At 40.7% G+C, this 19,198-nt stretch overlaps 2 protein-coding genes across 6 annotated transcripts in view; both read right to left on the reverse strand.

Annotated features, from left to right (window-relative positions):
• The window catches only part of LOC117397130 (glutamate receptor ionotropic, kainate 4), a 155,599-nt gene extending 145,347 nt beyond the window's left edge, over nt 1-10,252 (reverse strand). For both annotated transcript variants that reach the window (XM_059009669.1, XM_059009668.1), the window contains exon 1: nt 9,841-10,252. The gene's annotated coding sequence lies outside the window, so the exon portion shown is untranslated. The remainder of the gene's footprint in view (nt 1-9,840) is intronic.
• A 4,878-nt stretch (nt 10,253-15,130) lies between these two features.
• The window catches only part of LOC117966523 (rho guanine nucleotide exchange factor 12-like), a 60,692-nt gene continuing 56,624 nt past the window's right edge, over nt 15,131-19,198 (reverse strand). For 3 of the 4 annotated variants that reach the window (XM_059009803.1, XM_059009799.1, XM_059009802.1), the window contains 4 exons: nt 18,858-19,184; nt 18,433-18,677; nt 18,105-18,177; nt 15,131-17,556 (listed from right to left, as the gene is read on the reverse strand). In XM_059009803.1, the coding sequence (XP_058865786.1) occupies nt 17,546-17,556; nt 18,105-18,177; nt 18,433-18,677; nt 18,858-19,184 (656 nt within the window). In that variant the 3' untranslated portion in view covers nt 15,131-17,545. The remainder of the gene's footprint in view (nt 17,557-18,104; nt 18,178-18,432; nt 18,678-18,857; nt 19,185-19,198) is intronic. The other variant, XM_059009801.1, reaches the window with a different exon arrangement.

A 19,198-nucleotide genomic window follows, 5' to 3' on the forward strand; every position in this document is an offset into this window, starting at 1 on the left:
GCTTTTAAATGATGTCATTGGAGTGACCGGTGGGCATGTGTGGCTCATTGGGTCTGCAAGTTCAAAGGCAGCTGAGGGACAACCTGAGGCCACCTGATCTGAAAATACATTGGAGTTACTCTGGAACAAAAAGCACAGCAAATTGGTTCAAACCAACAAGATTGATGTAACTGTACAGTTGCACTGTGCTGCTACGAATCTTCAGTCTCAGTACAGCTATTCATAATGGTTTGTTTCTGCCTATGAAAGGCAGGTTGTAAGAGGAGATCTCGGGCTCATTCTCAAATGTAATTGGGTCTGCCGCTAGTTCCATCTGTAGCTGGCAATCCAATCTGCAACTGGAAATTAAACAAGGAACAAAGACAGCCTGTATGTATGGTGGAGCTCTTAATTCTGTTCATTACAGTACTTGCTTGCTTTTTCAACATCTTGATAATCGCTATTTAATTTGGTTTATTTTACAGAAGGTTTAATGCTAAACCTCAGGCAAGTACGGTACAGTATTATAAAAAACACATCAAACAAGATGAAGCTTGGTAAATGCAGAGTATAGGCAAACAGCCAAACTATAAGGTCACGCTGATAAAAGAGGCAGCGTTTTTCAGTGGAAGCATTGCAGGCTTAGATAGAGCTCTCCTGCAGGAACCTTCTTCTCTCTAGCTCTCATCTTGTCCTCTCTTTGATACGAGCCTGCTATCAAGTGCACTTCTGTCATCAGGTTCACTGGCCTAACACTGTCATTGATATCAAGCTTTCTGTACACTTTCATCGTCTTGGCAACCAGGCAGCCAACCCAAGAACATCTCCCTAACCACCAGCCTCTGTGCTCAGAATGATGCCATTTACACGAAGCCACCAGAAGTGTCACTGTCAGCCGCACATGAAACGTCAATGGAGTACACTAGCTATACAGCTCAGTGCTGTGGCATCAATGGATCTCTATCATAGGGCACACGGTATTAGGGTGGTCTACGTTAGAATGGAGCAGTCAGCAGCAATAGATGGGTTGCAAACTGGGTTTCACTGTGTTCCCTTTATTGTTTAGCTTTTTTTTCCCATTTTAACGCAGACGATTTTTACCTCACCCGACATAAGTCTTCCACTCCAGTTCTATGCTGCCCATAGGAAACTATGTGGGGGACAATTTCTTGTAAAATAGCAATTGAGTGCGGAGACGAAACAGAGTGCTTGTTTTGGAGCAAAATAAATAGGAATGCGTTTTTTTGGTTTTTTTTTGTGCGGCTGAGCAGATTTTGTGGAGAGTTGGCAAATGTTTTTTGGGGGTTTTTTTGTACAAATTAGGTTTTTTTTGAGGAGAATGTCTGATGGCTTCGCGATTCATCTTTTGAAAAGTTTTGAGAGTGTTAGTCGTACCTCCTGCTTGGTAAAGATTGAAAAGCTGTTCAAAGCAAAAAAGCAAACGCACAAAAAATAAAAACGACCCGCTCATAAGGACAGTGAAGCTATTACGGGGAAGGGAAATTGATTTTAAAACCTCACAGACTGCACCTTCATAGCAAAAACACACTTTCTTCCTGAGGCTGCACGTTCTCTTTTCCAAACACTGACTTTACACACTTCCCATTCTCATTACAGGATCTCTGTGTTAATGCTGCACCGGCTTAGCTGTCCTTGAAGCTAAGCTACTGTATCTCAGCACTGAGTTACATTAGACCAGATCAGAGTCGTATTCATTAGAGCATTACAAAGAAGATCCTGTGTATGGACGACGAAGCTGTAATGAGAGATTGAGAGGCACTGCCATGATCTGAAATGTAATATTAGATCAACCACCAAAACTTTGTCATTTTGGAATCTAAAAAATGTAATACCAATTGCCTTGTCGCATTTTACAAAAAGCACTATAAATATGTCAAGTACGAGCACTTATTTTGTGATTGTGGTCAATCCTGTATCTACTTTCATGTCTTTACTCCTTGTTGTCCCCTGACAAGGGTCCTGTAAACACCTTGATGAGACCAAGGAGCTGCAATGGAGACTGCAGATTAAATCCAACTTCAGAGACACCCCAGGGGGGGGTCATCTGTCACTTTGTCACTTCTGACAGGGAATATCAGGGGAACTGAGACAAGCTTCCAAAACGAGTAGCAAGCTTGAGTGATCACCATCTGGAGCATATCGCTTAGCCTATTCCATGAGTGATACACGACAGTAACGGATGGAATAACTGTGAAAATGCTGCCGATTGCACTAAATCAAATGCCAAACCTTCATTTTCAAAGTAGAGATTCCCCATCTAAGCCCAAACTAGATATGCACAGCCAGTTAATTCACAAGCCTGACCATCTGGGGGTCTGGGTTAAACTCCAGCGCCACCAGGGGGCAGCAGTGACCTTGACCCTCTGCTTCAGCACTGGTCCTGAGCGACTGTAAACCATTGGAGATGGTGGTGGTTCAAGGTAGGGTAAAAGGATTAAAGGGGAAAATAAAATAAATTTCGATCCTGAACTACCTCTAGCCTCTACAATGACTGCATTTCTAAAATGTTGTGGAGGGATGAAGGGGGTGGTCTGAGAACGATACATCTTCTATTGCTCACGCTGAGGTATTGATTTGTTTTATTTTTAGTTCGTTATTGGCTTCTAAAAACAACTGGCTGTACTTAATGATGTCATGTAGCAGTGTGTCTCTCACTGTGGGAAGTGCACCATCGTGAGCGTGCTTGTATCTGTGTGTGTGTGTGTGCGTGTGTCTGTGTGTGTGTATGTGTGGATCTGCCTGCCTGCCCGTAACAGTTATCCACTGTGATCTGCATGAAAAAAGGAGTCAGCATTTTTTTTTTTTACTGATAATAGCTTCAAATTAATAAATAAGCTGCCCAGGGCCGCGTGGTCCTCCGACGCTGTAGCTCTGAGGTGGCTGCATGGCGGGCCTGCAGAGTGAAAAGAAGCAGACAGCTGATGGCACATGTCTCAGAGGACACGTGTGTCTGTCTTCGTCTCTCCCGAGTCAGAGCGGGGGTGGCAGTGGTGAGCCGGGTTGAAATAAAAAATAATAGGGCTTTCCAAATTGGGGAGAAAATCAGAAAAAAATAATTGGCAATTCCAAATTTTAAAAAAAAAAAAGTTACACTAATGAGATCAGAAAAGGTTTTGTTTTTTTTAAATCATTGTCTATTTAACATTGTAGGTTATGCAAATAGAAATATCAGAACAATCAATTACGTTTAAAATGAAATTGCAAGCATACACGTAGACAGGCGGCAGATTCAGTAATTAATGAGGGTTCTGTAAAAATGATCCTCTAGTGACTGCACAGTAAACTTAATAGTTGGTCATTAAATACCCCCGTCTCTGAGAGACATGACAGAATATTTTTTATGTCGTTTCACAGAGCTATTAGATACGGTTATCCAAACGTTCTCCATTAATGAATCCCAGAGGAAACCACAAACTCAACGCGTTAGAAAAAAGCTACTACTGGGATGAACAAACAATTAACGAAAAAGAAAGCATACAATACGAGCATACGATACAAATTTACACTCTGCACCTCACCCTTACACTCAAGGGAGAAAGGGAGCCACCTCGCACCCTGGGGAAACGGCTAATTTATAGTTTAATGTCAACCATTCCCTCGATACAACCAATAAAATATCAACTGGTCCATCTGCCCTAACAAGCTCTGCTCTCAAATTCTCTACGACTCTGCAGCCCAATTTAATCCCTGATTGACAGCGTCGACAGACAGAAACACTTCATTAGACTTCTCTAAGACAGCCTCTGATGGAGTTTTTTTTTTCATTTGCTTCTCTTTAATTCAAATGCAGGGGTGCTCAAACTTGGGAATCGTAAAGCCATTCCAGTCTAGATTTTTCTTCTGAACGGGTAAGAGTATGCGTTTTACATTTAAACATTAACCTTAGATATGAGGAGACTGGAACTCATTGAGACATGGGTACAACCTCCCCAAACTCTACTGGGGTACATCAAGCCCTATATATGGGCTGTGCTGGCAGCTGCACTTCAATGGGAAATGCAGTCTCTTCCATCCGTGTTAACACAACCACATATTAGGTTAAGGTGTATGCATTCACTGCAGAATGAAATCAGTCTTTGGTCAATGATGCGCCGCTTTCCTGCCAGCGCTGCAGAGTGATTTGCTTCCCAGTTGACCTTTCAGTTCAATCTGGCCCCTATCAATAACACTGTGTACAGTACAATTTCAACTTCACTAGTATGTAAACCAACACCTTGATGCATTAACAGATACAGCAGTGCAACTCATCAAGTAGAGAGGTTTTCAAATTGTATTTAAATATCGCAGCTCTGACAGAGAGCTGAAGGAAAAGCTCTGCTATCCAGGAGCTCAATGGGAGAATGCTGTATCACAGCAGGCTGTACAAGTTTAAACAGCAAACAGTGACACTGAAATAATGAAATACTGAAGAACATGTCTGTAACAGTGACCAGAGTTGCCCATCCCTGGCTGTATACCGTATGTATTGCAGAACTTCTGTGAAGCCAGGCATTTAACCAAACGACTAATCAATGCCAGGGTTTTGATTGAATTGACTCCACATTGTATATAGCTGTTGTAGTTATTTGGTCAACAGCAACCAAGAAGGGGAGTGAATAGGGGAGAAATCTAGCATTGAATAGCTTTTTCTTATTGTACGCCAGCCATCCCCATTGTGGAATAACCACAGTATCATGGTGTGTGTGTGTGTGTGTGTGTGTATATATATATATACGCACACACACACATACACACATGAATATATGATCCATTCCGAGCATAGGAAACCTTGGCATCTTCTCTCCATGTCTTTGTTCTAACCACAGCTTTGATTATTCAATTGAGCAGCTCCTTCAGCACTTTTAAAGATACTTTATAAATCTGTACAGGACTGTACCTGAAGGACTGGACCTGTTTTACAAAGAGCTCCACAACTTTGAGCTCTAATCACAAGCCTCTTTCTTTCTTGTAATGCTCACAATCTGGTCTGTGGCACCTGAGAGGGAATGGCAGGGCCTGGAGTGAGGTGTGATCATTAGCCCCACCTGACTGTGGTCACAGTGCTTGGAAATTCTGGTCTGTGATTGGTTAAAACCTCATCACAGGAGCAAAAATAGATTTAACTATTGCATTCACACCCTTACACCACCGGGCAATAGTCTCCATCTGTCATGTGATTGGTTCACATCACGGTCAGTCCCGCCCCTTTTCAAAGGAACACCCTCCACCTCCACTCCAACAACAAGACAAAATGGCTGAATGAAAAAACTGCTGAACAGCGATTCTGTGACCTAACACAAAATGAATTACAAAACATATTAGAAAAGAAAGAAAAAAACTTGCGGTATGAACTTCAAAAAAGATTTTCTGTTATTTATTTATGTTATTTACTTATTTACTTATGCTGTATCAGCTATATTTAAACAAAATACTGTAAAGACATAAATATTTGCAACCAAAATATTTGGCGAATCACACCCATAAAACCTATTGTGCTGCAGAAATGTGGGTGACCTGTTGCACTGGTAGTAGTATATTACTTCATTATATGTAAAGATATGCCAAAAATGTTTACTTTTTTTTCCATACGCGAAAATATGTGTAATAAACGGCTTGCAAATATTTATGGCTTTACAGTATATGAAGTCATATTTACTATCCAACCTTGCCTCTCATTATTTTCTTGACTGACTCATATATTAAATATGTTCTGCAGACTCAGCTAATAGTGGAAAATCAAATGAAAATCTCCACAATCTCCATACCACTGTAAATGAACACATCAAAGAGGAGGGTAGAAAACCCTGAATGTCAAAAACGAGCTCTTGACAAGTCTCTTAAATCTCTTACAGGTTTAATATTTTAAATAAATACAAAATAATAATCTGAACACACAAGTAATGAACAAATCAGGGCCTTCAAATACCTGTAATATTAGCGAGGAAATCACAGCAGAACCTCAGTGACTTGCCAAACCCAATTAGCATTGGATCCAACAAACTGTAATAGCAGCCTGCAGTATAATAATACCCTTTTTAACAGCGTTCTCAATGAGAAACCCGTTTGCTTTCAGTTTAATGGTGCTCTCTAATGAAAATGTACATCTGAGCGCAGTTTGTGTAGAACAGAATTCTATTAAAGCACACCAGCAACATATGGATAGCATACCAAATACCATGTCCTTATACAGTACAGGGCAATACAATTTACATTGTTACAGCTCCTCATTGGTAAGCTGAACTGCTGCAAGAGCCATAGAGAGCAGGCCAGGGCAAACACATCGGTAACTCTTAAAAAGGAATGGGAATTCATGCATGTCCCTCAGTGCCCGGCTGTCATAGCTTACAAAAATGTCATTTTACAGTGCAGCGGTTTTTAGGGTCCCTGTTAAAAAATAGGGACCCTTAGACGATGATCGTGTCTGTCCATGGTGAACACGGTAACTGGCTGATTGATCTTCACTAAACGTGTATCACACTCCTAGCCTCTTATATGCTTTATGCTTTTGGTTATTATCCACTAAGCTCTTGATTGTATACAGGTGCTGCATGATTTTTGAGTTGAAAAGCTGTCTCAAACTGTCCTGGTTGTACATGGAGTCTTATGGTAACCCTATGCAGCTTTATGGCGTGTAAATAACTACGGACACTACATCTGCACTTTTTGAAATAACTGAAGGGGTCAGGACTGCATTATTATCCTGCTGTAAATTTCTTTTGATTGATAGAATACTGTCGATTGATTAATCATTCAGGTAACACTCGTGTTGCCTATGAGTTCGTGACTTCAATATTTCAACGTGGCCATGCTGCATATAAAACGCGGCTCTGTGAATTCCAGAACAGCAACAACTTTAAGAAGTCTTGGGAAAATCACATCCACTATTCAAAGTTCAATCACATTAGGAATGATCTCATATGCCTAAGTAGCTGGAAAAGCCAGGCAACATTAAGCACAGTGCAGTGGCCATGCTTCACATGTTAACCTTGCAGCAAGCATAAAGAGGGCCATCTCCCACTTCCAATCCATCAACTGATCGACTGGTCAACAGTTTCAAGCAGCATGCTACAATATGTATTGCCAGCTTCGGCATTCTGTAACATACACAATCTGGGGAGTATAACATGCAGTCTATATAGAGGGATTATATACTGGTTAAGCAATATACTGTGGCATGCTGTGCACAGCACAATAGAGTAATATTATTATTATTATTATTTATTTCTTAGCAGACGCCCTTATCCAGGGCGACTTACAATTGTTACAAGATATCACATTATACATTATTTCACATTATACAGATACCACATTATTTTTACATACAATTACCCATTTATACAGCTTGGTTTTTACTGGAGCAATCTAGGTAAAGTACCTTGCTCAAGGGTACAACAGCAGTGTCCTCCACCTGGGACTGAACCCACGACCCTCCGGTCAAGAGTCCAGAGCCCTAACCACTACTCCACACTGCTGCCCCACTACTCCACACTGCTGCCCCGTAATAGCATGTCATACAGTACACAGGTACTATTGTAACACCAAACAGTGTCAAAGTAGAGGAAAGAGAGGTTATAATGTATAGTTTACAATGGTGATATATGCTAGTCCAGCATATGGGTGTGTGTTATACATGTTATATATACATGTTAGAAACAAGGTGCTCAATATATATTTAAAAAATGACTGTATGACCACCCCCTTAAACCAATGTATTCTGACACTGGGTGTATACGCTAACCTCATCCATAACTTATAAGAATCAATCTTAAATCGGAATTACGCTAAATAAAAATCAAGAACACAAACATTCCGGTAAATACCTTCATCAGGGTCACACAATACCCAGAGCCCCCAAATAAATACCCGTTGGACGGATATATTTAGGAAGGTCCTCCTTCAATGTACTGGCCACAGCAGCCACAATAAAAAAAACAATGCCTTTGTCAAGTGTAACATATTTATAATATCTTTTTGATTGCTTAAGAATTGCGCTTTATTGGAATCTGAACAGCAGACATTGAGATTGGTGCAATGGAAGGATTCGAGGGGCATGCTAACCGGAGATGACTACAGGGGAATGCATGTGAAATTGCCTTGGCTTGTCCCCTGATGCCTCTTGCTAAAAGTCAATTTCAAGTCTTTAATGAATAGAGCAATGCAGCTAACAGTTAGCAAGCAGGCCTCTAGACTTAATACAGACCTCCCCGCTGAGGCCTCTGAGCATGGCCTAGAGTTTGTAGATAGGGCAAAGAAGCAACAACTTACCAACTGACTTACTTCTACTTACTAATATACAGTGTGCCTCTAGCCCTCGATTGAGGGGAGTGTCACTTCACCTACTTGTACAGCTGAGTTACCCTGGTGATTACCAGTACATTGAAATACTTGACATGCAAGCCGAGCAGTATTAACAAGGACTGTTTTACTGCATGGCTCAGATCTTTTCTGCTCAATTGCTCACTCAAAGGAAATTGGACTTGATTGAGCTACACTGAGTGTCATTCATCCTACACAGCAGGGCAATAATTAACATTTAACAGGATCAAAAACTTCCAAAGTCAACCTCTCCATTTGTACATAAATTCTTCAGATAGCAGGGATGGAAATAACTCCCATTGCACTGCAGTCCGATCCATTCCTGGTTTCACTGTGAGTTTAATGAGACACACCTGAGCTTGTTACCGATACACTGTGGCTAATCAAGCTGGTAGTAAAACCTGGACTGGGTGAATCCTTGGATAGCATGTTAGAAATATCTCGGTAGACTGATGTTGTTTAAGTTAATTTTTCTTCTCTATTAAGTATTTCTAGTGATTGATGGTTGGGTCCCGATTCTCCTGTTTGCTGTTTTTGAATTTACAGTACACACAGTAGTATAGAGAGAGAGAGAGAGAGAGAGAGAGAGAGAGAGAGAGAGAGAGAGAGAGAGAGAGAGAGAGAGAATTTTAATAATAATAATAAGAAGAATATTTTTCCCATTCAGGGAGGCATTACCCAAGAATAGCAATAACAGTGATATTTGTGTTCGTGTGCGTGTGTGCACGTGTGTGCGTGTGCGTGTGTGTTATTGTAATTAGAAATAACAGTTAAATAAACAACAAAAAACGTGTCTTAGACCCGCATAAATTAGCGTTGAGGTTTATTCCTATTCATTTGCAAATGTAATTTTGCGGCGGACAGTATTGGGTTTCTGTTGTATAAACACTACCTCGCTGTTTAAAACAACATCTACACTAAATTAACCTGCCTTGCATACGATATCCATCCGCGCCTGATATATCAAATCCACTGGGAAGACTTCAAATGATTACTGTAGGCTACTACATGCGGGTACAGTTTTGCTTTAACTTATGCAGTGCCAGTTCAAAGCGTGGCATGCATTCAGCGCCCGGTGCATGAGGAACGTGGATATTTTCAACAGAAATGCATGCACATATCACACAAAAAAACAATGACATTATTATATCACCGGCAAAGCCTGTCCGCCAGGAACAACATAGAGAACATAACAAATATAAAATTAAAAACAACTCGTCAAACAACGTGCTTTTTTAATGGAAATCGATACCTGGTAAAGGATATTGCATTATAAAACCTGGAGTATAGCTCACGTACAGTATTACTAGTACAACTCGAAACGCGGGGTCTCCACTGAGTGCAACAAATTAACCCCCCAAACGCTAAACACCACCGGGAAGCCTGGGGTCTGTCCTTAACAACCCCCGCCCCTACAAGTTTTACCAACTGCAGCTGTTTATAAAAGCAACATTAAAATGCAGTAGCATTGCTCCCACCCACCAAGAAACAGATCAACAGTTGAAGGCTGCCCAAAAAGACTGTAGCATCGCCGTTTCATTTTACCTGAATTTGAAACAACGGTTGTGTATTCCAATCCCCCATCTACTCCGCTTCTTGCGTTAAAAAAGTTCTCCAAATTGGCCTTGAAAATATATACATATATATATATATATATATATATATAAAATATATATATATCTGATATGTTAATTATCAGAGTTAATGCAGTGCCTGTCGACTCATCCTGCGCTGCACTTTCACATCTTGCTGTAATGTACAAGATATCTTTATATACGGTAGCGTATGTAGAGATAAAACAGTAAAATAATAATTACAATCAAAGCTGGTTTATAGACGCATAAAAAGCACACCGGTGAAAGAATTTCAAATGATCCTTCAGATAGATATCCAGGATAGAGCGGTCCCAGCTTGCTGTACACGTCTGACGGTGCAAATCCGTAATTTCAAAGGAGAGTTTTACAGTGATAATGAAGAAGACTAAAAAAAAAAAATACCAAAAAAAAAAAAAAAAAGATTATATGCAGTGCTCCTCAAAAAGCAAAGCGGTCTGCATCCTTTCGCTCCTCCTGCCGGATAAAATGCTTAGCACAGCTACAGACTGGAAGATACGACAAGGCGAAGCAAGGCAAGACAAGGAATACATACATACTTACATACATACATAAATAAATAAATAAATAAATATATAAATAAATAACGCGCACGGCTTCCCTTCTCCTTAATAAGTTGAAAGCACACTCCGCACACACAGGTACAATTAGAAATACCGCGTCTAATAGATTCGGATGCTACACCCTCACACTGACTGAAGAGCAGAATTAGAATATGCGGCTCGCATATCGACCTCCTGTGTTACCCCCTGCTGCTTGTAAAACACACAGCTCGAAGTGTATTTGAAAATAATTACAGGCAATCATACAATCAAATCATTGCATTCACTGCGTTTCTATAGACCCAGTGTCCAGACGTACTATGAATAAATACAGTACATGTCCAACCGTGATTGAAATCATTTCTGTAATCTTGAGATTGGGGATTACACTATTTTAGTAATCACTAAGACATCAATTAAATCATTTTCCAGTTCCCAAATCTTACTGGTCAAGTGTACAAGCTCGTGTTTAAGTTGGGAGGAGCCGTTTCTTTACAATTTCCACTTTAGTCTGAATTTCTGAGACCTGGATTATCAACGAATGACAGCTAACAGAAAACTGTCGCAAAGTCATAAAGTTGCAAACACAAAATGACTAGTCAACCACCAAACCCGACTTATATAAAACATGAAGATCAGACACTGAATTAGACCCGCTTATTTCCATTCCTAATAATCATATCTTTATTTTTATATAGCGCCTTTCATAGTGGTCCACCATCACAAATGTAGGCTGTGAACTCCACATTATATGCAGTCACTTACAATAGGACATTGATTTAACATCTCATCCGCAGGATGGAGCACAAGGAGGTTAAGTGACTTGCTCACAGTGAGTCAGTCAGTGGCAGAGGCAGGACTTTAACCACTGGAACACACTGCCTGCTAAAATGTAAGGTCCAGATATTGTATTATTACAGTATCCATGCAATACATGTTGCAGACAACTTATGAACACCCCCCATCCCTGATGTGTTTGTAACTCTGTGTCTGATGCAAATGCAAACCTCGAATGTCGAGTGTACAAAATGCGTTTCATGATTTGTAGTACTCGACATTCGAGGTTTGCATGTCGAGGAGCCGATTCAAACTACTGCTATATGGAGTTCTAATTACCCTCAACCGAGACCAGAACGAACTCCCCAGAGTAATTTAAAACCCCAGTTGGACTCTACATTGATTTTCTTATTGCGTTTGTGTCAAAACTAGGATGTACTAATGAACCCAAGGGCTGTAAATTACAATCGGAGCTTTAGTGAGGATGCACTGACTCTCATCGTAAGTATCTTTAGCATCGACAACCCCACACCACAGAATAACTTAATTATACATGGGTGTTTATACAAAAATACAAGCAATTAATGATTAGTTCACAGACAACTTACCGCTTAGTAAAAAGCAAAAAAAACATTTCGGCGCTGATCAGTTCGCAAAATGAAGTCGTTTAGATGTTATCTATTTTCATCGGTGCTTTTGCATGTGCAGAACTGCCAAGTGACAGTGGTTCTTGGCTCATACATCATGGTTCACAAGTAATTTTGTAGTCTTCTTTTCTTGTTAGGCAGACTAACAACACACTACCATAATACTGAATACAAAAATAAAACACACAAACATAATATTGAACATGGAAACGACTCAAGAAAGTGGACTTGACACAATCTGACCCTTTATCACTTTGGCCCTGAGTATCAAGTGTCAAAGTGCATTTAAGGGGTTGAAGGTTAAGGTTTGCTGTTATTGTAGACATGTTCTGTTTAGCTGACAGCACAACAGGCTTGACATAACAGTGGCAAGTAACCATATCTACGGTAATGCGAGATAGCTAAGGGTCCACCGTGCTCTCTTAGAAAGGACTGGAGTGTCACAGAGTCACATAGTGAGAGGGTAGAACACAACCGTCTATTCCAGTATCCTCTCTTGTGCCTCTGCTCTCCCACAGAAAAAGGTATTGATAGTCACTGTCTTTCTCTGGACTTGATTGCAGATGCATGTGCAGTCTATGTAACTGCATACAATAAACTGCTTGTGTTTTCTGTATACTGGACATGGATTGTATTTGTAATTGATCCCTATCGCGTGGAGCCACTGTGTTATTGCTAATTACTCATTAAGACCATCCCTCATCTCATGTAGGGCTTCCATTGACAAAGCTAATAACAGAGGAGTCTAATGTAATTACCTTCAAGTCATTTCAAAGACATGCGTTCAGTTGCGACTGCTGTTGACAGCACTGTAGGTCTAAGAATTGTTTAGCACCATGCTGTGCTGTTATGTGAGGTTCATTAAGGGCCCGTGTCACAACTCCTTGGTCCAGGTTCAGCCCAATGTTCATTCTCATCGGGACCTGTTTGAAGAGGGAGGAGAGGACGAGTACGGGAACACCCTGCTCCTCCAGAACGGGAATGTCCCCGGTGAAATGTAATTCCCCTGGATTTATTTCCAGCCCGTCGTCCTGTGAGCCCAGCCGTCAGCCCCTCACAACCTTGGGATCTCTCCGGCTGGAGCGTAATCCGCAGTTCATTTCCAATACATTAATGAGTGCTAACAGAAACAAGAACAAAACGTAATGCAATTCATTTAAACACACACGCCCGGCACAAGCAGAATACAAATCCACACATCTGTTTAAACACATCGTGTCTATTAAACAATTTGATTAGGAGTTTAATCACGGGTTTCATATTCCTTCACATTCACTTACTAACCTTTGTACAGGATTATTAAACAGATCTGAAACAGATATCTTGCATTATGCTGTGGGTGTGTTATAAAGAAGAGGCATTTTCAATGCAATGCCGGGTTTTAAACATATTATTGCAGATGTCATGCTATGCATGCACCATGTGATATGGTCTATTTCAATGATTCGATACATGATTGATCCCCTTATTAACATCACTATATAGAAATAGTGGAAGCATCTTGTGATAAGGGTGCTGGATCTTGGTCCATTGCTGGTCAGATAACTGTACACACCCTCGTGTGTTAAAGCTCTATTCACGTGCTTGGGTTTGCCTCCCATGTTAGAAGATGTTTCCTCCTGGAAGGTTGTTGGCTAGTCCATGGACAGTGAGGATTGAACTGCATTTAGGCTTTCCGTTGATCAACACAAGCTTGGTTATGAGACATTACAGATGACATATATATATATAGAGAGAGAGAGAGAGAGAGAGAGAGAGAGAGAGAGAGAGAGAGAGAGAGGAGATAAAGAAGAGTCTGTTGTTTTTATTAAATTCATATAGACTGTCCTTCAGTCCCTTGCAGGGCTGAACTTTTAAACAGAGACAGTGGATAGCGCAGAGATAAAACTGGATTGAAATTAAAATAGTGGAGATGGTCAGAGTGATGCCAGCAGAGCCAGTATAAGATATACAGTGTATTATAACTGCCAGCCCTGCAGGCGCAGCCCGGCTTATCCAATCCGCTGCTGTTATTATAGTAAAGGTTAAGCCTCAACCTTGCGTTAAGTAAATGTATTTATTAAATCAAACGTGCAGCCCACTCTGCGCAGAGCCAGCACTTATTCCAACAATGCTGGAAATGATTGGATTTTGAGGCACGAACAGTAACTGCCAAGACAAAGAGGATGGTTTAATAAAAGGAGCAACAGAAGGCTCCTGTTTAAATGAAATTTGAGATGTGCTTTCTTTATTTTTTTCAAGGTGTAGGCTGCTGTGTATAGCAGCAGCTTGCTTTTCTTTGTTCCATGTCATGCAAGATATTTATTATTGTTCATTTCTTTCTGATGCACTAAACGGATTCTGACCGGTCCATGAGATGAGGTTCTAACCTCTCCTTTGCTGTTTTATGATGATAGCAATTGTTCCGAATCATCAGTTCTTTACTGAGATTGGAATCACATGAATTCTTAGAACCAGTTATACTGAGCAATAGAGAAAAACAATACAAAAAAAAAAACCTCAATATCAGAACTGAACTTGCAAGTATTCAGAATTATTATATTATATATATATATATATATATATATATATATATATATATATATATATATAGAGCATTGACTAAACATTAAAGGACATGATAGCGAGTAAGAATCTACCCTTTTTTATGTATCTCCTCTGATAAAATACATTTTGAATGGGTTAATATGAAAAAAAAAAGTCAAACCTGTTCACAGTACACAACCTACAGGAGACAGCAAGTATAACCACCAAACTGCAGACACATACAGTACACAAATAAAGTGCAAAAAGCGTGATAATAAAAACACAGAAAAGCCGCTGCACAGACAACAGGATCAGCGATAGCACTGTTGATGTTAATTAAAAGATGAGCAAGTATTTGAAGCACTGGCTATTGCTTCTTTGATGATGTGTGCATCAGTCTATATTTACATAAAATAACAAACTAGGTTAAGTCCAGGCATCTGTTGTTCCACCAACCTTATTTAATGATATTTGAACACTGTTTTGTTTTTTTTAAAAGCCCAGAATCCCCCAAAAAATACACAAATCATTGTCTTGCTTTTTTTTTCTTGAACAATATATTGTTTTGCTCAAATTACATATAATCTCTCAACTAAAAGAGCTATTTTACACATTTTAAACAGGAAACAAAAGAATGAACAACAACAATAATATAATAATAATAATAATTATTATAATAATAATGCCTCAAACGTCTAGACAAGATCAGTAAAAATACAGATTACATTAATAGCTTAAGAAATAGTTTTTTTTATTTTTATTTTATTTTTTTAGTAATCTGTTAAAAGAGTAAATGATTGTATGGTGTAGAAAGCAGAACAAAATAATTATTAGGAATAGGTTTTGAGATGCAATGTCACAAAGGACTATTGGTCAAATAAATTTACAATTTTTACACTTGAAAAAAAAAATCCATCCGTTTTTCTTTTCCCTCGAAATCTCTCGGTACCCATCGTCCATAATCTGTAACAATTATTCAGTTTTGCATCTTCAAAAAAAAAAAAAGCCAACACAGATAGTCCAGCGCTGGGAGAGAACAGCTTTGAATGTGGTTCATCTTCATCCTCCAGTGTGAATTCTGAATTAATGCAATTTCCGAAGCAAGGACATTCCTATTGCTAGATGCTGGGATTATACAGTGTGGTCTGCAGCCAATTCCCAAGAAATCTCTACAGCAACTTCAAAAAACTGAGGCGTCATTTTTTTAAAGAAAAAAAATAGGATTATTTAGCAATAGCATACTCCACATTCCACAGTTAGGGTACAGTCTGGAGACAGTATTTTCTGAAATTACAAGGGCTGGGTACTTGGGTAATGATGAAAGGTGTACAGTACATGTTATCAAAAAGACTATTTTCTCATTGACAGAGACACCTTCTGGAGTAACACTGTAAACACATTTGTCAAATTAAATAAAAATGCTAGCCAATTCCCAAGAGATCACACTGTAAACAAATTTGTAAAATAAAAATAAATGCTGTCTATCTATATATATATATAGATTTTTATATTATGGACCACTATTTGGAGAGGAAGTTCAAACATTTCATTTTTGACAGTAAGTTACACCAAAACAAAATGTTTAAAAATCGACTCGGGTTACGTAAAAAACAAAACTAAAACAACTTGAAATCATTCTTCCTGTTATAAATAGTAGTCTGTCTGCTACGATAAACCAAGTTATCCCATGCTCGAGGAAACCCACTCCATCACTAACAAAATAACGTTCTGCTTGCTAGACTGATTGTAATTGAAAACTCTCTGTTAACATTGTTGCCGGCGTTATGCCAAGCAGAAGGGAAATAAAGACGGCAAGCCTGGTTCATCTGGTTTGAAACAGTCCACAGTGTTACAACTGGTTTCATGCTGTACTTGTAGTGCAAAGGTTTAAATCACAAACTGAATTCCTCTCGTTTGACAACATGAGAAACTCCACAGACTGCAACTATGTATAATAGTGAAAGGAAAGCCCGTAGGGACACTGTGGTTTTTGGAACAGAATTATTTTATTTTTTTCTCCCAAGGATGACCTCGGAGATCAAGCATGCCCTTGAAATTCAATCAGGACTGTCATCCCTCTGTGCTGCGTGGATCATATACTACTGGACCAGCACAGGGGAGTTGAAGCCACAGCTCCCTCCCTGTACATTGGTCGTCATCATTGCTTTTAAAAACAGAAAATGATTTACTTGACAATCCCACAGGCTTTCAACTCAGCGTACTGTAGCTATTTCAATAGGATTGGCTAGTGTGGATTTATCTACTGCAGTTCAGCATGTCTGCTCTAGTCGAGGGGCATGGGTCTCTATTATTCAAGGCATGTTATTAATGACTCCCTCCCTCTATAGAGGGAACAGGGGCACCTGAGTGTGTTAGCGTCTCAAATTGGGGGACTTTGTTTTCAGCTCCTGGGCATGGTGCATTGCTTTTCTCTACCCAGCAGCAGAGCTTAGTGCTTCGGCTAGACCTTTGTTTAGTGCATGGCAAGAAAGAGGGTCGCCCCCTTGAGTTTAGGAGGACCAATAGCATGCAAGTTCATTCTAAATGGTGGGGGGGGGGGGTTCAATACAAACTGTCCAAAAACTGGTGAACACTTTATCATCATCAAAATAAAAGAAAAGTTAAAATGTGCTTTTAAAACAAAAATGGGAAAAAAGTCAAATAAATACATCTTGATTTTGTTATCTTGAAGAAAAAAGAATGCTAAATACAATTTTTTTTTTTTTAATATATCCTACACCCAAAAAAAGCTCTGTACATTTGGTATTCCTTTCTTCTTCATTTCGTTCATTGATAAACCAGAAGAGGATGATTTAAAAAAAAAAAAAAAAAACACACAACAGCGGTGTACTGGAGCAACGCAGAGACACGCAGGGAATTATCAGCAGCTGTTTGGTTGAACAGTCTTTCCCCGATTGGCTAGTGCAGACGGAAGTGAAAGGGGGGCTGCAGGGACTCCTCCTGCCTGCCTGACCCACACTCCAGAGGGGAGGGATGGGGTGGGCCCTCGCCTCGATGGCTGCAGGCCGTGCCGGGGTCACTCTGGGGTGTATCAAGGGCAGCAGACGTACCCCTCACTGATTCCCCTCATCATCTCTCTGGGCGGGACAAAGGGTGGGGGGGTGGTGGGGGGGTACTGCCAGCACTAACTCTTTTCTGAAAATAACAAGACACCATGTTAATCCTTCTATCTCACTTTGAACACAGTTCAGAACCAAGCCATGGTAAGTAACACACACACACACACACACACACACAGAAATCATGACAGTATGTTTTGGTTACAGTGCTTTTAGAAGCACAGTATAAAAAGAAGGCTGCTCCAGATTGGTTCATGGGTTTCGAGACAGGTGTGAAGCAAGCCCTTGTTTTCAGGAAAAGCGTTTCTCCAACAGCCCCCTGATTGTTAACAGAAAACCTTTCTGCTCTTTGGAAAGTTAGAATCACCTCATAACCTCATAACTGGGGACATTGGAAGATTTTTTATTTTTTTTTTCAGCAACGGCAATTAAAGAGATACTTCCCTAATAATCACGTTTATAGATCATTATTTGGCAAAAACAAAAACACAACAATATCCAAGCACATTCCTTGTTAATTCTCTTCCAGGTTTCTAAGTGGATTGGCCCCTCTCGTCCGTTAGACTCTCCTCACTATTAGCACTTTATTGTGATGTTTCATATGCAGTTTAAATAACACATTACCTTTGTTCTCCTCTGTGTCGGAAGCTGATCCAGCCAGCCTTTGGCATAATATATTATACCTGGTCTCGACCTCCTAGGAGAGAAAGCAGTGCAGTCAGGCTACAAAACAGTGAGGGGTGTGGCAGAGTCACAATGTAAAATAGTAAGCTATCAATTCAAAGGTGGGGCCTCAACTGTCATAGTACTGCAGCACTGTCTAAGGATCTGCAGATCGTATGTTAACAAGATCCCTTTGATTTCTGGAAACATGACCGAACTACTGCTCAGGTCCATTCAAACTGCAGTGTTACACAAATAAGACTTCTCCCTGTAATTCCGGAGCTCGTACCTTGAGATGGTGCAGGTTGGCTTGGAGCAGCCCCATGTGTGCCATGACCTGCCGGCTGAGCTCGGAGGTGGTGTTGGAGGAGACCCGCCGCGAGGAGGAGGAAGAGAGGAGCTTCTTGAGGTCAATCGCAGAGTCCCCCGCTGATTCTCGGCGCCGGTTCAGCTCCCCGGCGACCCCAAGGAAATCCTCGTCTGTGCTGCTCTCACCCACACCCCCGTACCCCTCCAGGATCAGGTAGCTTTCTGCTATTGTATAAAAGCATGTTAAAAAAAGAAGTATGTTTTCAATTTAGACTTAAAAGAATGTTTCAACCTGCCTGATGTCAACCAGAATAGAGTTCCACAAACGAGGAGCACAACAGCAAAAAGCTCTGGCTCCAAGAGTTTATTACAGTCATATCCCCCAGCCCCTGCCTCTGTCCTCACCATATCCCTCAGCGCTCTCGAAGAACTGTTCTGCCATCTGCTCCCCTGGCGCTGCCTCCTCTCCTCTCACTTTGGCCCCCTCACTGTTCACCAGCGCTGCCTCCCTCTCCGGGCTGTTCTCCGGTGTCCGTGGGCTGGCTGGCTCGCTGGCAGTGGAAGCCCGGTCTGACCTCAGCTCGTGGGCTCTGGCCACGCTGCTGTCGAGGGAGCCTCGCTGAGACACAGCCCTGCTGCTCTCCGCGGAGGAGCGGTGTCGGAAGTGAGACTCCTCGCTGCCTTCCTCCTCCAGTAACAAGTGAGTGAGCAGCACCTGCTTCAGCGCCATCACTGAGAACCAAAAA

This window comes from Acipenser ruthenus, chromosome 39 (assembly GCF_902713425.1).
Source record: "Acipenser ruthenus chromosome 39, fAciRut3.2 maternal haplotype, whole genome shotgun sequence".
Classification (NCBI taxonomy): domain Eukaryota; kingdom Metazoa; phylum Chordata; class Actinopteri; order Acipenseriformes; family Acipenseridae; genus Acipenser; species Acipenser ruthenus.